Below are 17,822 nucleotides of genomic sequence, written 5' to 3'. Positions count from 1 at the left end.
GACCTATATTCTCATATCATAAAGTTGCCAACCCAAAATAGCTGCCTAACATTCCTCCTTAAACATCCAGTTTTAATTATGCAATAGACAACCTGATGAGGCAGGACTGCACATATCAGTCTTAGAGTCGCATTCACAGAGATGATACTTAAGCCTACTGGGTCTGATGAGGTCACTGAGAGTGTAGAGAGCAAAATGAAGAGGGTTCAGAACAGAAGTGTAGGGAACACCTTCAGTTAGGGAGTGGGAGAGGATGATGAGCTAGAAAAAGAGACTGAGGAAGGTTAGACAGGGAGGAGAGAAACTTGTAACAAGAACCCTGAGATGAGAGTAGCCAGAAGAAGAGGGTGATCAATAGGGTCAAATGCAGAAGACAGGTCAAGAAGGATTAGGAAAGAGAAAAGACCCTCAGATTTGGCAATGAGAGATCATTACTGACTCTGGAGAGAGAAGTTTTATTTAGGCAGTAAGGTCAAAAGCTAGCCTGCAAAGGCTTGAAGAGTAAGAAGAAAGGAAATGGAGATGGCTGGAAAAGGAAGGAGATGTGGTCTGATAGCTTGAGGGGATGGCAGGGTCCAGTAAAATTTTTTTAAGGATGAGGTATAACTTTGGCATATTTGAGGACAGTAGGATAAGAACCAGTTAATAGGGAGAGGTCAACAATTCAAGAGACAGTGGGGATGATTGAGGATGCAATCTTCTGAACAGGAGGGGATGGAATGTGATCACATGCACAATATAGAAGGGTTTGGTCTTGGCAAAGAGAAGGGCCACCTCATTATCAAAGACTGGGAAAAGACAGTTAAGGATATGTCAAAGGACATTGAGATGAAGAGAAAGGGAGTAGGTGGAGCTCATCATGAAGGACTTCAAAGAGACATAACCAGACATACTGAGAAAGAGAGGTGGACTGGCTGAATGGAGGAGAGTGAGGGATAAAAAACAGTAAGCCTGAAAGCTGGAGTGCCTGGAACACAGCAGTCCTTAGTAGATGTTTGTTGAAGGTTTAGGCAATCTCCCTGGGGAGAATTTACAAAAGGGTATCAGCGAGAAAGACAAAAGATGAGAAAGCACAAGTGGATTTGTACCAGTAAAGCAAAAAGATCTCTAGATCAGGGATCATTTAAAATATTATCATTACTAACAATTACAAGTCACAGTTATAGATTTCAAGGTTTTAAAAGCCCTTTCTTATCAATAACAATGTTTTAAGTAGTCAATAGATTAGGATTTTGAATTGGTTCCTTTACTGCCAAGAGATGGAGTTAATGCTAAAGGGCAGAATCATCTCAGGGTCCACTGTCAAAATGCTGGGAAAAAGGCAGATGCAGTCCTGGCTGAAGGGTAAGCTTTAACTCACACCTCCCTCCTTTCTAACTCTCTAATGTAGATCGTATTCCTGGCCCTTCCTAGTGTCCTAGAATGGTATATTTTGAGTCCTGAAAAGAAGGAAAACCCACAAAGTATACTCTCCAGCACCATTTTATTTATTCAATGCACACCATTCAAAATAAAAAGCAATCCCATTGCTTGAGAATGTCTTTTATTTCCCTTAAATAATTCAAAATGAATACAAAACCCAGAAGGTTTTTAAGCTGTCAGAATTTAGGAAGGATATATTCTTCATGTGCTCTAAGAAACAGACAAACAAACAAATAAATAAATGAAAAACCTGCTCAGGTATTTCTAAACTGCTTTCTCTGGTATTGTTTTTATGAAACACCTTATGATGTTTCAAGCGAGGGTACTCTTCCCCTTGTTTTATCATGACCCCTACCTCTACTCCCACATAGCCCAGATCTAATGAAAGTTGAGATGGTTGAAAGACTCACAAGGGAGGGAGGGTACCTTCCCTTCCCTTCCCTTTGCTTCTCTTTTTTTCTCTTCTCCCCATCCTTAGTTTACCCAGACCCCATGAGGTGGCTGGCCTGGAAGAACGCCATGATTGAACATGACTACTTAATAAACTGGGAGTCAGCATCTCATAGGAAGCTAGGTGGTGCAGTGCATAGAGGGCTGAGCCTGAAGTCAGGAAGACTCATCTTCCTGAGTTCAAATCTGGCCTCAGACACTTACTAGCTGTGTGACCCTGGCCAAGTCACTCAACTCTGTTTGCCTCAGTTTCCTCATCTGTAAATGAGCTGAAGAAAGAAATGCAAACCAGTTCAGTATCTTTGCCAAGAAAACCCCAAATGGGGTCACAAAGAGTTGGACATGACTGAAAACAACTGAACAAAAATGAACAGCAATTCTAGGCCTCCAGTGAGATGGAGGACCATCAGAACTTAGTATCCATCCTGTCACTGCATTTTCCTAAGGTTCTCTGGGCCTTTGCATTTGCCCTGTAGCTGAACTCTCTTATGTGGGCTGTCTCCTCCAAAAAGTGTGAGCTCCTTCAAAGAAGGGGCTGTCTCATCCTATTTGTATACCCAGTGCTTAGCACAGTGCTTGCCACATGGTGACAGATATTTGTTCAGGGGTGGGGAACCTGTGGCCTTGAGGCCACATGTGGCCCTCTAGGTCCTCAAGTGTGGCCCTTTGACTGAATCCAAACTTAACAGAACAAATCCCCTTAATAAAAGGATTTGTTCCATAAAGCTTGGACTCAGTCAAAGGCCGCACCCAAGGACCTAGAGGGTCACATGTGGCCTCGAGGCCACAGGTTTCCCACCCCTATCCTTGTTCATTCATTCATTCATTTTGCTTGTAGGCAGGTTTACATCACTGTGGCAGGGACATAACTTGTTTCAGCTCTCTCAACTATTTTTTAGAGTTTTCTCTCCTTCTCCCTCCCTAACTTTCCTATATTCACACCTTTACCCACACAGAGGAAGAAACAGTATTTATCCTCTTCGGTGTCTGCTACAAAACAATAGGCCAATTAAGTAAACAAGTCATGAATTAAACCTCTCTACCAGGGCTAAAAGAGCAGTCAAAATCATTTTTTAAACATCAGTCTCATTAGAGTGTCCACAAATTAATTTGATCCATGTCCATAAAGTCAACTCTTAAACCTAGTAAAAGCTAAGTCTACAGAAGAACCTCACTGAAAGATTTAAGGACCTACTCAAGGAGAGCCTCAATTCTAAAAAGTACAAAAACCCAAATGAATGCATTAAAAAAAAGTAATACATTTGAATCAGCTATAGTGTACAAGTTCCAGCATCATTTAGGGTACCATCAAGTCTACTTTGCTCAGTATCTGCAAAGAGTCACCTATATTCTCTACCAGGACACATTATGACTGCTATGATGAGAAGCAGAATAGTGACAGGATATTAGGATATTTTAGGAACATTAGTCTATAGTTTATAGTTTATAGCTTTAAAAGGAGATGGATTTAGAGTCAAAGGTTCTGGGTTCAGTTGTCTAACAATAATCACAAGGTTTTGGGCACTTTGCAAAATTATAGTAATTTTACATGAAAGCCCATATGAAGCAACTATAAGCCCAAGGAACAGGATGAGAGGATGATTCTTAACTCAGTATGAAGAAAAGATGGTCTGAATACTAGGTGAAAAAGATCTGACATTCAGACAGTTCAATGCTCAAGCACGCAGGCCCAACTGTCTCAAGACTTTAAGGGTGGATGATGCCTATTGTTTGAATAAGAAGCCATCAAAATACATCAGAATTATAAAGATGCTTCATGAACTGAAGTTTGTTGTCACCAATTCTTTCCAGAGAGCAATTAGTGGCACCAACCCTGAAATACTCTCAAGTTTTGGCAGGATGAGACAAATCTTCAAGCAGATAAAAATAGAAGGCATCAAGAACTAATGAAAATGCTACTGAAATGTTCAGAGTGGTTACAGGAAAATTTGAACCATGACTTGAAACTCTTATTATAGAGACTTGAAATGGCAAAGATATACCAGATGTTTTCAGGGATGCTGTAAATGGTACAATTTTAAATAAAAGAAACATTTTTAACTAAAGAAATAATAACAGTCTTGCCTTGTTGTCCATCGTCTCTACAAGCCATCCTGAACCACCTCCTTTTTCCTCTCAAAAATTCTTTTTGGAATGCTAGTGGGTTTAGGCTTGCCACCATTTAGAAGGCCATGATCAGCAGTAATCAGTCACCAGTTTCAAAAATTCAGATTGATGGTGAAAATCTAGAGCAAAGCTTCCCAAACTTTGCCACTCCAAATTTCTTGAAGGGCTATACTGTAGCACAGGAGGTAAAATGAGAGAAAAGTCAAGAAAAGCTGGTATTTCCTCATGAAGTTTTCCAGATGTACCAGGTGCCTTTGTAGAGGAAGGAAAGGGTCACAGTGGTCTAAAGAATATGGAATATTTTCAGTTATCTTCACAAAAGGTTGACAATGAGGAAGAAATCTAACATCAACTTAAACATGCAGGTACAGCTTTTAGTCACCTGAGAAAACAGATGTCTGAAGAGCATGTTAAATCCCAAGATAAACTTTATTATCCAACAGATGGTTATAATCCCTATCTTTCTATATTTAGGAAGAATAGAGACAATACCTTAAAATGCTGAAGAATTAGCATTGATACTGTTTGCAGAATGTCTGTGTTTGAACTCTAGCCCTGCCACTTACTTCTATCTCTGGGTAATTATGGCCAAGTCATTTCACCATTCTGAGACTCAGTTTTCTTCAATTATAAAATGATGAAGCTGTCCTAGATGATCTTGAAAGTCTCTTCCATGAGATCTAAATCCTATGATATTCTAAATCTGTTTAGTCAAAGACAAATGGCATTTAAACTGCTCTCAGGGTGAAAGAAATGCAACAACGTTAACCTATGTAAGACTATTGGCAAGGTCTTTTTCAACGAGATGATTTTATTCTAAGGATCTGACCAGTTTGAAATTCAGTGGCCAAAGCAATAGGGAGCTTCAAAACTGATGGTCCCAAAATTATTTCAGGCTATTCTCTGGAAGGTCAAATACTGAAGGTGAAGCTTAAATACTTTGGCCACATAATGAGAAGATGGGACTCATTGGAAAAGACCCTGATGTTGGGAAAGACGGGAAGCAAAAGGAAAAGGGGATGGGAGAAGATGAGATGGATAGTGTCATGGAAACAATGAACATGAATTTGGGCAGATTCTAGTGATAGTGGAGGATAGAAGGTTCCATGGGGTCGTGAAGAGTCAGACACAACTGAACAACAACCCATGGAGTTCAAATCCATAGAGAAGAGACAAATGGAAGACAACATACTTATCTAATTCAGGGTTGCCAAAGAAATAAGATATTCAGGTAAATGTGGCCTATAACCAAAACCTGAAGTTAGAGAAATTGTTTAAACCAATAAAACACAAAAGTGTTCCACTCTACCAACTTGAGTCCTTGGAAAGGGTTTTTAAGAAATAAAGGAATGAAGCTGCAATGAGTTTTTGTCTGACTGGTGAAGACAAGGGGTTGCAAGAGTGTGCATTTTCTTAAGCATATGCTTCCTGTGTGAGACTAACTCTTCAAGGTTTCCCAAAGTGGGAAGGTAACTCTAATAACTAGTACAGGTTTCTCTAAGAGCTGCACTAGTTCCCAGAGCTCATGTTACATCCTCATTGTTCTAGTTTATCATCCTACTTATTTCTACTTTCTTTACTTATTCATATACATCCTACAAACTCATGTACAAAAAGGAATAGATAAATACATTAATGGTTCTTAACAGTAGGAATTAAAATATGGATCTAACATCAGAACTTAAGTAAAAGCAGGATATTTTCATCAGACACAGGAATTATATTGACACAATTGTTCTTGGTGCTACTGATAGTATACTGAGTATCTTTGCTGGTAATATACCCTTAATAATCAGTTTGACAGGATGATGGTCCTCTCCTCCAGTGGGTTTGTCACCCTACCAGCTGCAGATAGCCTCCAGTTTCTCCCCATCTCCAATCCGCCTCATCACAGGATCAAAGGATTCAGAGGCAGAAAGGACCTTAGCGGCTTGTCCAAAGCTCTCATTTCACAAGTGAATAAACTGAGGCCCAGAGAGGTTATATAACCCATACAGACCCTGACAAATAGGGTCAGAACTTGAACCCCGAATCTCTGACTCCAAGTCTCAAATTCTCTTTCCCTCTATATAGCATAGACTAATCATCCCAAAATATCATAAGATCCTGTCGCTACACTGCTCAGAAACCTTCAACAGTGCCTTACTGTCTATAGAACTAAATTCTAATTCTTTAAGAATTACTCTACATTTTGGCCCCAACCCACCTCTTCAACACTATTTCTCACGGTACCCCAGGGCCAAAACCCTTCTTCTCTACCATGAGCAGTCTAATCACTGTCCTTCAGATAGACTTTGCCCATTTACACTTCAGCATATATTCACTTAATCTGAAATGTCTTTGCCCTCCCTCTCAACATGTTAGAGTAATGCTCCTCTCTCAAGACTCACTTCCTTCTCTGTGGTCTCTCTTCAGGTCACTGGGAAAGTTCCCTTCTCTGCACTGACAGAGCTGATCTGCAGCCCTGCTCAGCCACTTAATCATGAACAAATTTGTTGCCTACCTTTAGAAGTACATATTATTAAAGGGACAGGTGGTGAAGAAAAGAAAGCAACAATTACAAAGAGCCAGAATGGCTTCCTCAAGAACAGGTCGTAACAGACTTGGCTTATTTCTTTTTGAGGTTACTAAACTTATAGATCAAGGGAATACTACAATTATAGTTTACTAGATTTTGCAAAGCATCTGATACTATCTTTACATTACTCCTCTGAAACAGGGTTATACTATTCAATCAATTAACAAGCATTTATTAGGTGTCTCATGTGGAATGGACCAGGCTAGGTGCTAGAGAAACAAATACAAAGAATAAAATAATCCCACCTCGCAAGGAGGTTACATTCTACCAGTCAACAAATATTTATTAAGTGCTTACTAAATGCCAGGCCCTGTGCTAAGCACTGGGGCTATAAAGGAAAAGAAAAACAGTCCTGACCCTCAAAGAACATGCATTCTAATACATTCTACACTATCTTCTTCTCTCAAGCTTCTCCCCCTTATCTTCTTGCTGATTTTGTTCTTTCAAACCCCAGCCTTATATCATTTCCACCATTCACTGCCTTCACTTCTATTCATGCATTGCTAAACAAAGCTGGAGAAAAATCAAGAAACTATGCTGACTGGGCAGACTACAAGTTTATGATACGTAATCTTGTCTGGGTCCTCACTGTGGCAAGGCAATTCTTTTATACTTCCCCAATCAATTCACTCCCAATGACCACAGTGGCTTTTCTAAGTCTTTTCATCCCTCCTCAAACTTCCCATGGCTTCCCGTTTCTCTACCCTGCTCAGCTGAGAATCTTGTCTCATTTCACTGGAAAAGATGAAGTGCATTCACTAAGAGCTCCCTCTTCTCCCCTCCTTATTTCACATCACCCAGATGCCTTCCGCCACTATCTCTTTCGCCTTGTCTCATAAAAAAAGGTAGCCTTTATCCTTGCTAAGGCTAATCTCACTACATAGTGGACATGCAGCAAATACTTGATGAATTTATTATATATTTTTTTAAAGATGAGAAGTCATATCTCTCACTAATTGAGGTTGGCTTCCCCCTTCCTCAGGGAGTAAAATTATGAGGATTTACTTTGATTAGTGCTAATTATTAAAATAATAATAATAATAAATAATAAAAAATAAAATAATCCTCTGTATTGAGAATCTAACCAAATTAGGCATTATGTCTAAAGGAAATGCATTAGGTGCCATGACTAATGAAAAGTAGGAATTGGATTGGTAGGAAAATTACTGAAATATGTGTTTTTCTACTTTGTGCTCTCTCTCTCTCCCCCTCCCTCCCTCCCTCCTTCTCTCCCTCTCTCCCTCTTTCTCTCCCTATCTCTCTCTTAAATATTTATGGGTGGTACTATGAGTATATTTCTTCCAGGCTCAACATTCCCCCCTCCAAAACAAAACAAACAAAACAGATAATAAAATACGGAGTCATAAAGGAAGATTTCAAATGTTGGAAAAAGGTGTTACTGGTATTACAGTTGATAATAATTGTATTAAATTATTATGATATTAAGATTATGATGAGATATGATAATAATATTAAAGAAAAACAATGACACAGGCTATTTGGGCTTAAACTTCTATAGCCTTAATGACTTTTAAAAGCTATTTGAAAAGAGTGATTTATATACCGATTTCTACTTTATGAAATAGATGATAAAAATTATTTAAATGATGCTTGTGATGTGCTTTGAGCTCCCCAAAGGAGGGTGCTCTGGGATATGTTGTAGAGTTGGGGCTCAAAGAGCCCCTGTAGTTTATGCCATTGATTGGCAGCATGATGTAGTGGAAAGTATATTGGATTTAGAATTAGAGAATCTGGGTTTATATTCTGCTGTGCTACTTTGTGCCTCATTTTCCTCACCTGTAAAATAAGAGTTGGACTAGATCATTTCAAAGGCCCCTTTCAGCTTTATCTATGACTAAAGAAGAAGGTATAAGTGTATTTTTACTTTACATTCAATACCATATTTCCTGAAGTGTCTTATACATTCTTTTAATCTTCATTTAATTCCTGCAATTAAGTTCTGATTCTGAAAGAACAGTTTCGATAGGCCCCATTCTGCTGGTAAGAAATAAGTAAATAATCACGTTTGGGGCAGATAGAGTGAAAATGGCAGTTTGTTGTTCAATAGGCAAGATGCTAGGAAGTCATTTTGAAAAACAGAATTTTTACATCAAAGCTTGGAAGTAAGAACAAATAGATGTTTTTTTCAAATAAAGAAACTTTATAATCATGATTTTCATTGATTAGGGACATTAACTATATATATACTCTGTACTTTAAGAAACAAGTTATATGCTAATTTTCAAAGCTATTAAGAAGTCTAAAATAAAAGTAATCAAAGACATAAGAGTCAGACTAGAGATTTCAATTCAATTCAATTAAATAAACATTTATTAAGTACCCTGTATTATCAGCATTTAGTAAGTACATTGCCATATGTTAGGAATAGAAACCACAACAAAACAGTCCCTGACCTCAAGGAGCTTAATTTTAATTGTGATTTTATTTTATTTTATTTTTTTCAGCCAAAGACAAGGTTTATTACAACATCTGCCATATTGGCCAGACTCTTAGTGAGCTATTGGCTAGATTATAAGAATCTGAGCCTTTGGCTAGATTATAAGAATCTGAGCACCTTAATAGAGACAAGATGGACCTTATATGCAGAAAGATTATGGGAGAGATCTAGGAGTGGCCAAGTAGTTTGGGGTGACTGGAGGAGGGGGTCTAAGGAGGATCTGGATGGAAGTGGCCAGTAAGTCATGGGGGAACAGAACACCAGGGACCTAGACCACATGGCCATGGGAGAATGGAGTCTAGATAGGATTAAGGGTGGGAAGTGGCCAGGGGCTAGTGGGAGGTAATAGAATAGAATTGGGAGATTGGGCATAGCCACAGTGAAAGGTCCATTGATAGGATTATAGCCTCAGGTAAATGCCAGAGATTTGGCCAGGTAGGAAAGTCCAGGGTTTTTCCTTTTTGGGGTCCAGATCCCAAAGACATGGTCTTTTCCTTTTAGGAGTTCCCATCTCCATCATTCCCCCCTCAAACAAATGGGACCCAAATTCTTTTGGGGTAAGGGATGAAGGTCTTGGCTTCTGAAACTGCTTCCTGCTGGCAAGGAGCATAGAGATGTCCTTGCCTCAAGTGGGTCCCACAGAGGTTGACTGGAACCGATCATAGGTTGCATCCAGGGGATGATGGGGGGACATTGGCTGGTACCCACTGTTTGCTGCCAACTAGGTGAATGGCCTATAGTCCAAGTTCAGAGTCTAGTTTCTTTGCCTTGAGCAGGATGTGCTGAACCTGAGTGATGCTTCCAGGCAAAGGTTGCCCCAGGGCCCAAGGCCATTGCCAGCCTGGCCCATGTTGTAGAGGGCGAATTCAGAGCGGGGGGAGGGTGGAACTCTCTTCTCCTATAAGAGGGATTAACAGATACCCTCTTGACCCAAGGGAAGGGAGTAGGAGAAGGGAGTTACCAGGGTTGTAAGAAGGTGTTTCAAAACTTCTTAATGATCAATCAGAAAACCTTCAGAATCTGCTAAGATGTTTTTAGCAGTTCTAACTTTTGCCTATAGCCTCCATTAAGGAGGATCCAGCGGTATAGACGGAAGGAGTAAGTAAGCCTCAGGGAACCAAAAAGCACCTGCAGTTTTCCCAATTCCTTATCACCAAGAGAAATGACAGAATTGGACGTACACATCTGGATAGGGCGTCCATCCTTGTCCTCCATGCTGCAGAAGGTGTACCCAGGTCCATGGCCTCAAACTGAATCAGTGGACCACAAACTTGAGAGTGTCAGGCCAACTGCGAGACAGCCTCATAAATGTCTGCCCAAAAAGCACCTACAAACCTTCCTAGGTGCTTGGAGAGTGACCCCTACTGCAGGGCAAGAAAGAAGGGGGGAAGTCTTACATATCTTCCAGTCTTGGCTGGAGAAATAACTTGTGGTTTGGCAATTTCCCTATATGGGTCATCAAAATGTTGAGGTTTAGAGGTTTAAGGGTTCTGGGACCCCAAAATCACAACACATGGGACCTGCTCGAAAGAATTCGACCCAAGCCTCCTTTCAGCTAAAGGCAAGGTTTATTAGAACATCTTCCATATTGGCCAGACTCTTAGGGAATCTGAATATTACTGAGCTATTGTCTAGATTATAAGAATCTAAGCATTTGGCTAGATTATAAGAATCTGAGTGTGATTTTATTTTTCTTAAGTCTCATTCTAATTTCTTCAGCTAATCACCTGAGGAGGCCTCGTCTTAAGCTTATGTACTGAATCTGATGTAAGTGAAAAACAAATCTCAGGAGTCTAGAAGGTTTCTATCTTAAATCCCAAATATCCAACTCAGGTAAACACTCAGCTCATCACCATAGGATAGCAGAAAGAGATATCTCTTGGAATTAGAGAACTTGAGTTTGAGTCCTGACTGAAACTTATTAGCTGAGTTTAAGTGGATAAATTAATTTCTTTGAGCTCTTCATAAGAAAAATGAGTAATAAACACTGATTCTGTCTACTTCATAGGGTTGTTGCATGGCATCTGAAATTCTTGATAAACTGTAAACTACTATATAAATTATATAATAATTATCAATAATACTAATTATTATCAATAATAATACCAATCAATATCAATAATAATACTTATGATTATTATTTAAATTATTATTATTATCTGCAAGTTTTGTACTTGGATTCTAAATATCCTGATAAATATTCAAAAAACTTCAGGCTGTTTGGACAGCAGAAACTCCCAAATAGAATATTTTTGCCTCAGATATTATGTATTTGTTATTTTTAGGATAGCAAATTAGCATGATTCCCACCCTTCTCAACTTTCCAAATTGTCAGATGTATACCTATGTGAGAAACCAGACACTGCCCAAAGTGCATATACACTCCAGCCTTGGTTTACACTCTAACAGGTTATTAACAAAAACTGATGCAAAAACACTCACACCATCATGTGTCTAGCACTTTTAAGATTATGCCATCACAACTTGTGCTGGGGGCATACTGAATTTTCACATCAAATCCTTTAAAGCTAAAGTAAAGTCGAACATCTTAAAACAACAGCAATTTAGGTTTCAGAGAGGAACCCTGCACCCTGTCTTCTTGGCACTGGTGGGGGACAGTTATACATTATGTACCCTATGAAACTTTCCATTACTCATATTACAACTCTTGGTAGCCTAAACACCAGTCAAGAGGGATCTGAGGATCCGCCTTTAAGTAGCTGACCATATGTTGTAATCAGTTCCCATTTGTGTGATTATATGTGTGTGTGAGACTGTAGTACAGAAAACTCAGCAAGGGATATACTTAAGCAGCAAAAAAGCAATTTTTCAAAACCATTTCAGCTTCTAGTGAGCATAGTTTGATCAACCCCCCCCCCCCAAAAAAAGATCCAAATAGCTTTGGGGGTATTTTGTTTTTTGTTTCTTCCCACCCCTCACCCCCAACTCTAAGGGGCAAAAAATCCCAAAGAACTAATGAACTCCTTTAAAGCACAGTAAAAACAAAACAATACACCATAACCTCAAAGGATGTTGTGAAGAATTCACCTTTCCTGCAAAAGCCAGTAGGTAGACTAGTTGACACTACTTCCCAAAAAAGGTTCCCGAAGTTGGTAGAATCTCACAAGCAGAAATTCACCAACATATAGTTGCAAGAACAGTTTAGTAAAAATACTAACATTCGTCCCTTTCTCCCTACAAAAGAGAACAATTGATTTCCTAGAGAAAGGACAAAAACACAAGTTGGCCTTGGAGCTCAGGAAAAGAGGGGACTGGGCTATTTTCATCTGATAGCTATATGCCTGATGTTCAGCTTTATCAGTATGGAACAATAATCAACTTCTTATCAAAAGACTGAGTGATGGAAACCCCACCAATTGCTTCAAAAACTGACAAGATTTCTATTACACTGAACAATCTCAGAAGATATTTAACCTAATTTTAATATAAAATCCTGTCAGTTCTACATAGCTGAATAGAAAAAGTCACTAATACATAAAGGATATGCAACTATAGTAGATTTTTTTTTCTCTGACTTAGATCTGAAATAAAAGACTATCAAAAAATCTTGAAGATCCAATGCTAGATTAATGCAAATATCTGCCTGTTTGCAAGTGTACTTTTTGATTAAACTGGCATACATCAAGTACAATTAGAAAGGTTATTTATAACTAAGAAATACATAATTCTGCATCTTAATGAGGATGACAATTACAGCTGACAGTTGCTAATTAACACTACTTTTTTTTTTGCTAAGAGTCAGATATTCCCAGTGTGATCTTCATTGTTTTTAATGGACACATTAACTCTGGCAGGCATGAAAGGGTTAATTAATAATAGCTTGTATGTTGGATCAGACCTTTCCTCTAGCTCTAGGGAAAGCCAAAGTCCCTGTTCCAACTTCATCTTTTATAGCTTTGGGTTAGAACTGGAGTCCCTGGTGCCCTATGGTGCTCTGTGATACAGAGACTACAAGATTAAATGGAATCTGATCACCCAAGGATGAGTGAACTTTGACTCTACTTCACAGGATGGACACCATACAAGAAAACTGGTTTCTTCAACTTTCTATCAAGAGCCAAATCTCAGGGCTCTAATCTCAACCACCTACCAGGTGCTCAGAGTGATAGTGACAAAAGACCCCCCCCCTCAGTCCTTTCTCCAGCTGAAATGGAACGTTGCCGGTCCCAGCCAAGTGGAAATAAATATCTTCACACAGTTCAGCTATTCCACCCTCCTGTGCAGAGACGACTACTGTGCTTACTGTCTGGGACAACTTAGAGGTGTCTGATCAATGCTAGAGGCCAAGAAGTGAAATTGGGGGAATAGAGCACTGCAGCTCTCATCCAGGAACACCATAATATCCTACTTACTGGTGCTGTAAATTTCACATTTATTTTGTAAGCATGAGGTAGATGGGATATTTCTACATACAAAGGTGCCCAACTAAAATCAAGATAAGTGATATTAATGTCCTATGGTCAGTATTATTGAACCTCGAAAGCAATAAACTTTATGAGTCGATAAATATTACATTTGCAACATAGTTAACATTCCTCTACTGTCTCTGGCACTTATTACACATTGTAACCGCAAGTCTACAATACATTATTCATATTTGGGGTGTCACCGAGTGATGGATTGCTGTAAGAGAGGCTGTCCTTTAAATAAATCAACAAATAAAAATGCAAATGTTAACATTTTCAGCCACAACTTTTTCCATCTTGAATGGGGAATGAAAATTTCACATTATATCGACAGCCAGCAGAGAGAACAATTAACAACCTACACAGTGAATAAGAGAGATTAATTTGCCAACGTCTGGTTTTATCACCTGCATATGGAACTATATTGGACTTTTCTGGCCGTTAGCTCTCTTCAGGGAAAAAAGGAAAACTTGTCTCCTATCAGCTTCTTCTCTACTCCCACTCTTTTTTTTCCAGTCTTAAAAATGCTTAGAATTCAGGTGTGGATAGGGGAAGTGGCTATATTTTCCCTCTCCTTTGTACCTTAAAATGTTTGTTGGGATGAAAAATAAAAAGTTTCTCTCCCCCCACCCCCCATTAAGAGTTTGTGAGTAACTAAAAAGTTCTCTATAAAAATCATGCACTTTCCATTCTCCATGCTTGAAAATGAAAATAACTAAACCACATCTGATACTGAGATCTGGAAAGCATCTACCTGTGTCTTTTCAGTAACTGATGTTCATAGCTCTGGATCTTTTTTCAACTCTGCATTTTGTATAATGGATCCATAACATGCCAATGTGCACTTCTAAGGAGAAAATCTGGTATGCTACACATTATTTTATTTAGTCAAATACTCATTTCTTAAGAATATTCTGAGTTTTTATATTTGATCTGAACTGTTAGGGACTAACAGATGAAGAAACCTGCTTTTTAAAGCCCATAATAAACACAAGTTTATAAACAATTTTAATACAGATTTATAAAACTCTGCAGGGCTGATATGGTGCACTCAGTATATATTAGGGGTATCCTGCAAAATCTAAATGACAGGAACATTTTAATCTTCTTTCTCATGCTAGAAAGGTAACTATCAAAAAACACATTAGTGTTAAAGGTCTGATTTATGTCTGCAATAGCAAGAAAATTTAGTGTAAAGATCAAAAATCCAGATTATTTGGTTTTTTTTTCTTTCCTTCCAACTGAGCTTAATCCCCTGAGAAGAGATGAGATGAATTCTACTGGAGCTCAAATTGTTAGTTAGAGTGTGGAATATTCTAAATCAAGTACCCTACAATATTTTAGACCAACATGTGAATTTAGTTCAAAATCAGCAAAGTCAAGAGTATGAATCTACTAATGAAACAGAGTAGTAGCACTCTTAACAAGAAAAGTTACAAAAATATGGGCAGTGATGACATTACACACGGTCAATTATGAAAGCCTTAACTTCTGGGCCTTTGTTTCTGTAGCCTAACATTCCTATAAGCACTTTGGCCTATAGTGCATGTCCCTAGAGGTGGTTAAGATGTCACTATTCCCGAAACCAATGGAACAGATTCTAAATATTTCTTTAAAATCATCAGATTTGTAATCAGTAAGCAGTACGTGTTCATTTTGCAAGGTTAAAAGATTGTAACTGGTTTGGATTTTTTTTTTTTTAGAATTAAAAAAATGCTTATGATCCACACTTGTCTGAAGAGATGAAAGGAGTATAAATGTTCAAAACCACAAATATCCTCAAGTAAACATAAACTAAGCCCCTTTGTGGCTAATATTTATCTCAGCATTAAACAGACAGTGAGAGGTAGTATCTGAAGAGATATTTTACCTTATATAAAAAGTTTCTGTCTCAAGAAATATGGTTGATTAAGTGATTAACCCCTCAAAGGTCTCTAGTATCACTAACATGCTGACAGTCCCTTAACTGCTGTACAAAAGCTGCTATAATTCTCAATATTGATTAATTTAGTTAGTTAAACTTGCAGTCTAAGCTTATAAGCATTCAATGATAAATTGGGAAGGACCTGCTGCCCAAGCAGGTTTTCTGATGAAGGATAGGATCAGCTTTAGGTCTCTAAAGAAAGCTTTGTCCATTTACCATTGTCAATTAAAGAAGCCCATGAGTAAGGAAAAGCATACCAAGGCTACTTACCCTGGTCAGATTCACATGTGTTTCAATAAGAGCCTCTCACTGGGGAAAGATGTTTTTAGATGCATTTTGAGATGGTAGAATTTTCTATTCCTTATACAATAAGTAAACCTCTGAAATGCTGTTGCAAGCTAATCACTTCTATTTTTATAGATTCCCTTTCAATAATATAATTTGTGTCATTGTTTATATATAACCATCTAGGAGCCTCCAATGGTGATACAGGAATTTCATCCTCCACAGTGGTATCTGCAGATGTGGCTGTTTTAAATGAGACTAATGTTGCTCTTTTAATGGAGTATTTGTTTTTTAAATGTTCTTTTGTTGTTGCAATGTAGAATTGTGAATATCAGGGCACTAAGTAGGAAATAATCTCCTTCAAAAGATGAATTTCACTTCTACAGGGGAACATATCAAAACCTATCTTAATTATCAGTGGCCTCCCTGATTATATACTATACATTTCCACATAAGATAGAAAAAAATATCACCAGCTTCCCAAGGGAACAAGAGAGACCACCTAAATGTTTACCTAGCTTATGATATACACTGGTGGGGACAGTATAGAGGAGAAGAAAACTGAATGTACTTTCCCACCTTTCATGCTTTGTCAAGGGCTCTTTTCCCTTCGGTTCACCCCCAGCAATTCAGCCAATCATCCTTTGGGTCCAAAACCAATTCAACTTCTATTGCCAGAAGTTGTCATGTAGACAAGAGATATGGTTTTTATTGATTTAAAATTTTCATTAACAAATATGGTACATGTATACACACTCACACATACACATGCGCATGGCCTTGGGAGCTATAATCCCAAAATGAGACAAAGTTATTGTGAACATTATGGCAGTGAAAACAAACCTACTTCCCTTTACTAGAGTAAAAGTGGTATTTCTATTATGGGGAAGCCTCTAGAGCAGGCACACAGTATAATCAAAGCTGCTGACTTAATGTGATTTTGCTACTTGTCATTAAATATAAAATAACATCTGTGTGATATATTTTAGGGAAATTCCATTTGATAAAACTTGGAAAAAATGCAAAGTGATTAAAACCTTCCAGTGGACTTAAGGCCTAACAGGGGTTATCACTAACTGTTTCAATTATTTACACATCTATTAAACATAGCAGAACTTTAAGCATAAAACATATCCATTTAAAAATCTAAGTAAAAACAAAATGTTCTAACTTGGCACATTTCTACTTTTCTTCTTCTAATAAGCAATTTAAAGCTTACTATAAATGTCAAAAGACAGGGCAGTTTAGAGATTATATTATCCCTCTCACATTACAGCATAGCACCAAAGGAACTCGGCTGCTTCCCTCAAATTGGACAGATGTAATGGGTGCATCTGTGGAATGTTACACCAAAGGTTCCCCAGCAGCTTACCTGACAGCGTCATGTTGGAATGGTGACGTAGCAGTGGTTACAAAATCCTTTTGGTTGACTGACATTATAGGAGATGGGGTTGCATCTTTTCTAGCTCCCAACATTGTCCCTGTAGAAAGGAACAAAGGCAAAAAATTCCAGCACTTAATCTAGAAAAGCTGTGAATAGCACATGTGGTATGGCGTGTGACTGAAGAAATCCCTAGACTTACAAAGGTAGGAGATGTTACAAGGGCAAGTAGGAATTTCAGCAAGTTGCTTCAGTTTGTCAGGTAGCACTGAAGAAAGTCAAGCCTTGCCTTTGTTTGAGAAACATGTTTGTGCAATAGCACACCTAATACTTGCAAAGTGTTTAGCACAGTGCTTGGCACAGAGGAGGTATTTAATAAATACTTATTCACTTCCCCTTCCCTTTCCTGCTACTGAGCTTTCCAAAGCTGATGGCTTGTCATATTCCTGCTGATTTGAGTCTACTGTGAATCTACTCAAATAGTTTGTATATTTTGATTTTTATTCCTTTTTTCCCTTTAATTATTACAAGAAAATACCTTTGCTTAACTCCAGAAAACACTAGAAGAATCAGTTGATAGTAAACAAAAGTCCAAAATTTTGTACTTCCAAGTAATAGAAAAATAAAATGAGCAAAAAGTATTGCCAAAGATTCTTGGGTATTCCTGGCTCTTCCAGCACTTGAATAGGATATTTTCAGGCTCTTGGTCCAAAGATCGTGCTATAATACACTCCACAATTCCCTATTATGGGGGGAATTAACCCAGCAAG

At 38.3% G+C, this 17,822-nt stretch overlaps 1 protein-coding gene across 4 annotated transcripts in view; it reads right to left on the bottom strand.

Moving 5' to 3' along the window:
- Positions 1 to 17,822, bottom strand: part of KIAA1328 (KIAA1328 ortholog) — a 468,197-nt gene that overhangs the window by 31,408 nt on the left and 418,967 nt on the right. For 3 of the 4 annotated variants that reach the window (XM_027868902.1, XM_027868904.1, XM_027868903.1), the window contains one exon: positions 17,044 to 17,152. The exons of the other annotated variant lie outside the window; for it this stretch is intronic. In XM_027868902.1, the coding sequence (XP_027724703.1) occupies positions 17,044 to 17,152 (109 nt within the window). The remainder of the gene's footprint in view (positions 1 to 17,043; positions 17,153 to 17,822) is intronic. 4 annotated transcript variants of the gene reach the window in all.

The sequence above is a fragment of the Vombatus ursinus genome, unplaced genomic scaffold (genome assembly GCF_900497805.2).
Source record: "Vombatus ursinus unplaced genomic scaffold, bare-nosed wombat genome assembly UNPS02014791.1, whole genome shotgun sequence".
Lineage (NCBI taxonomy): Eukaryota > Metazoa > Chordata > Mammalia > Diprotodontia > Vombatidae > Vombatus > Vombatus ursinus.
Note: the sequence above shows the minus strand (reverse complement) of the source record. Positions and strands in the feature narration are given on the sequence as shown.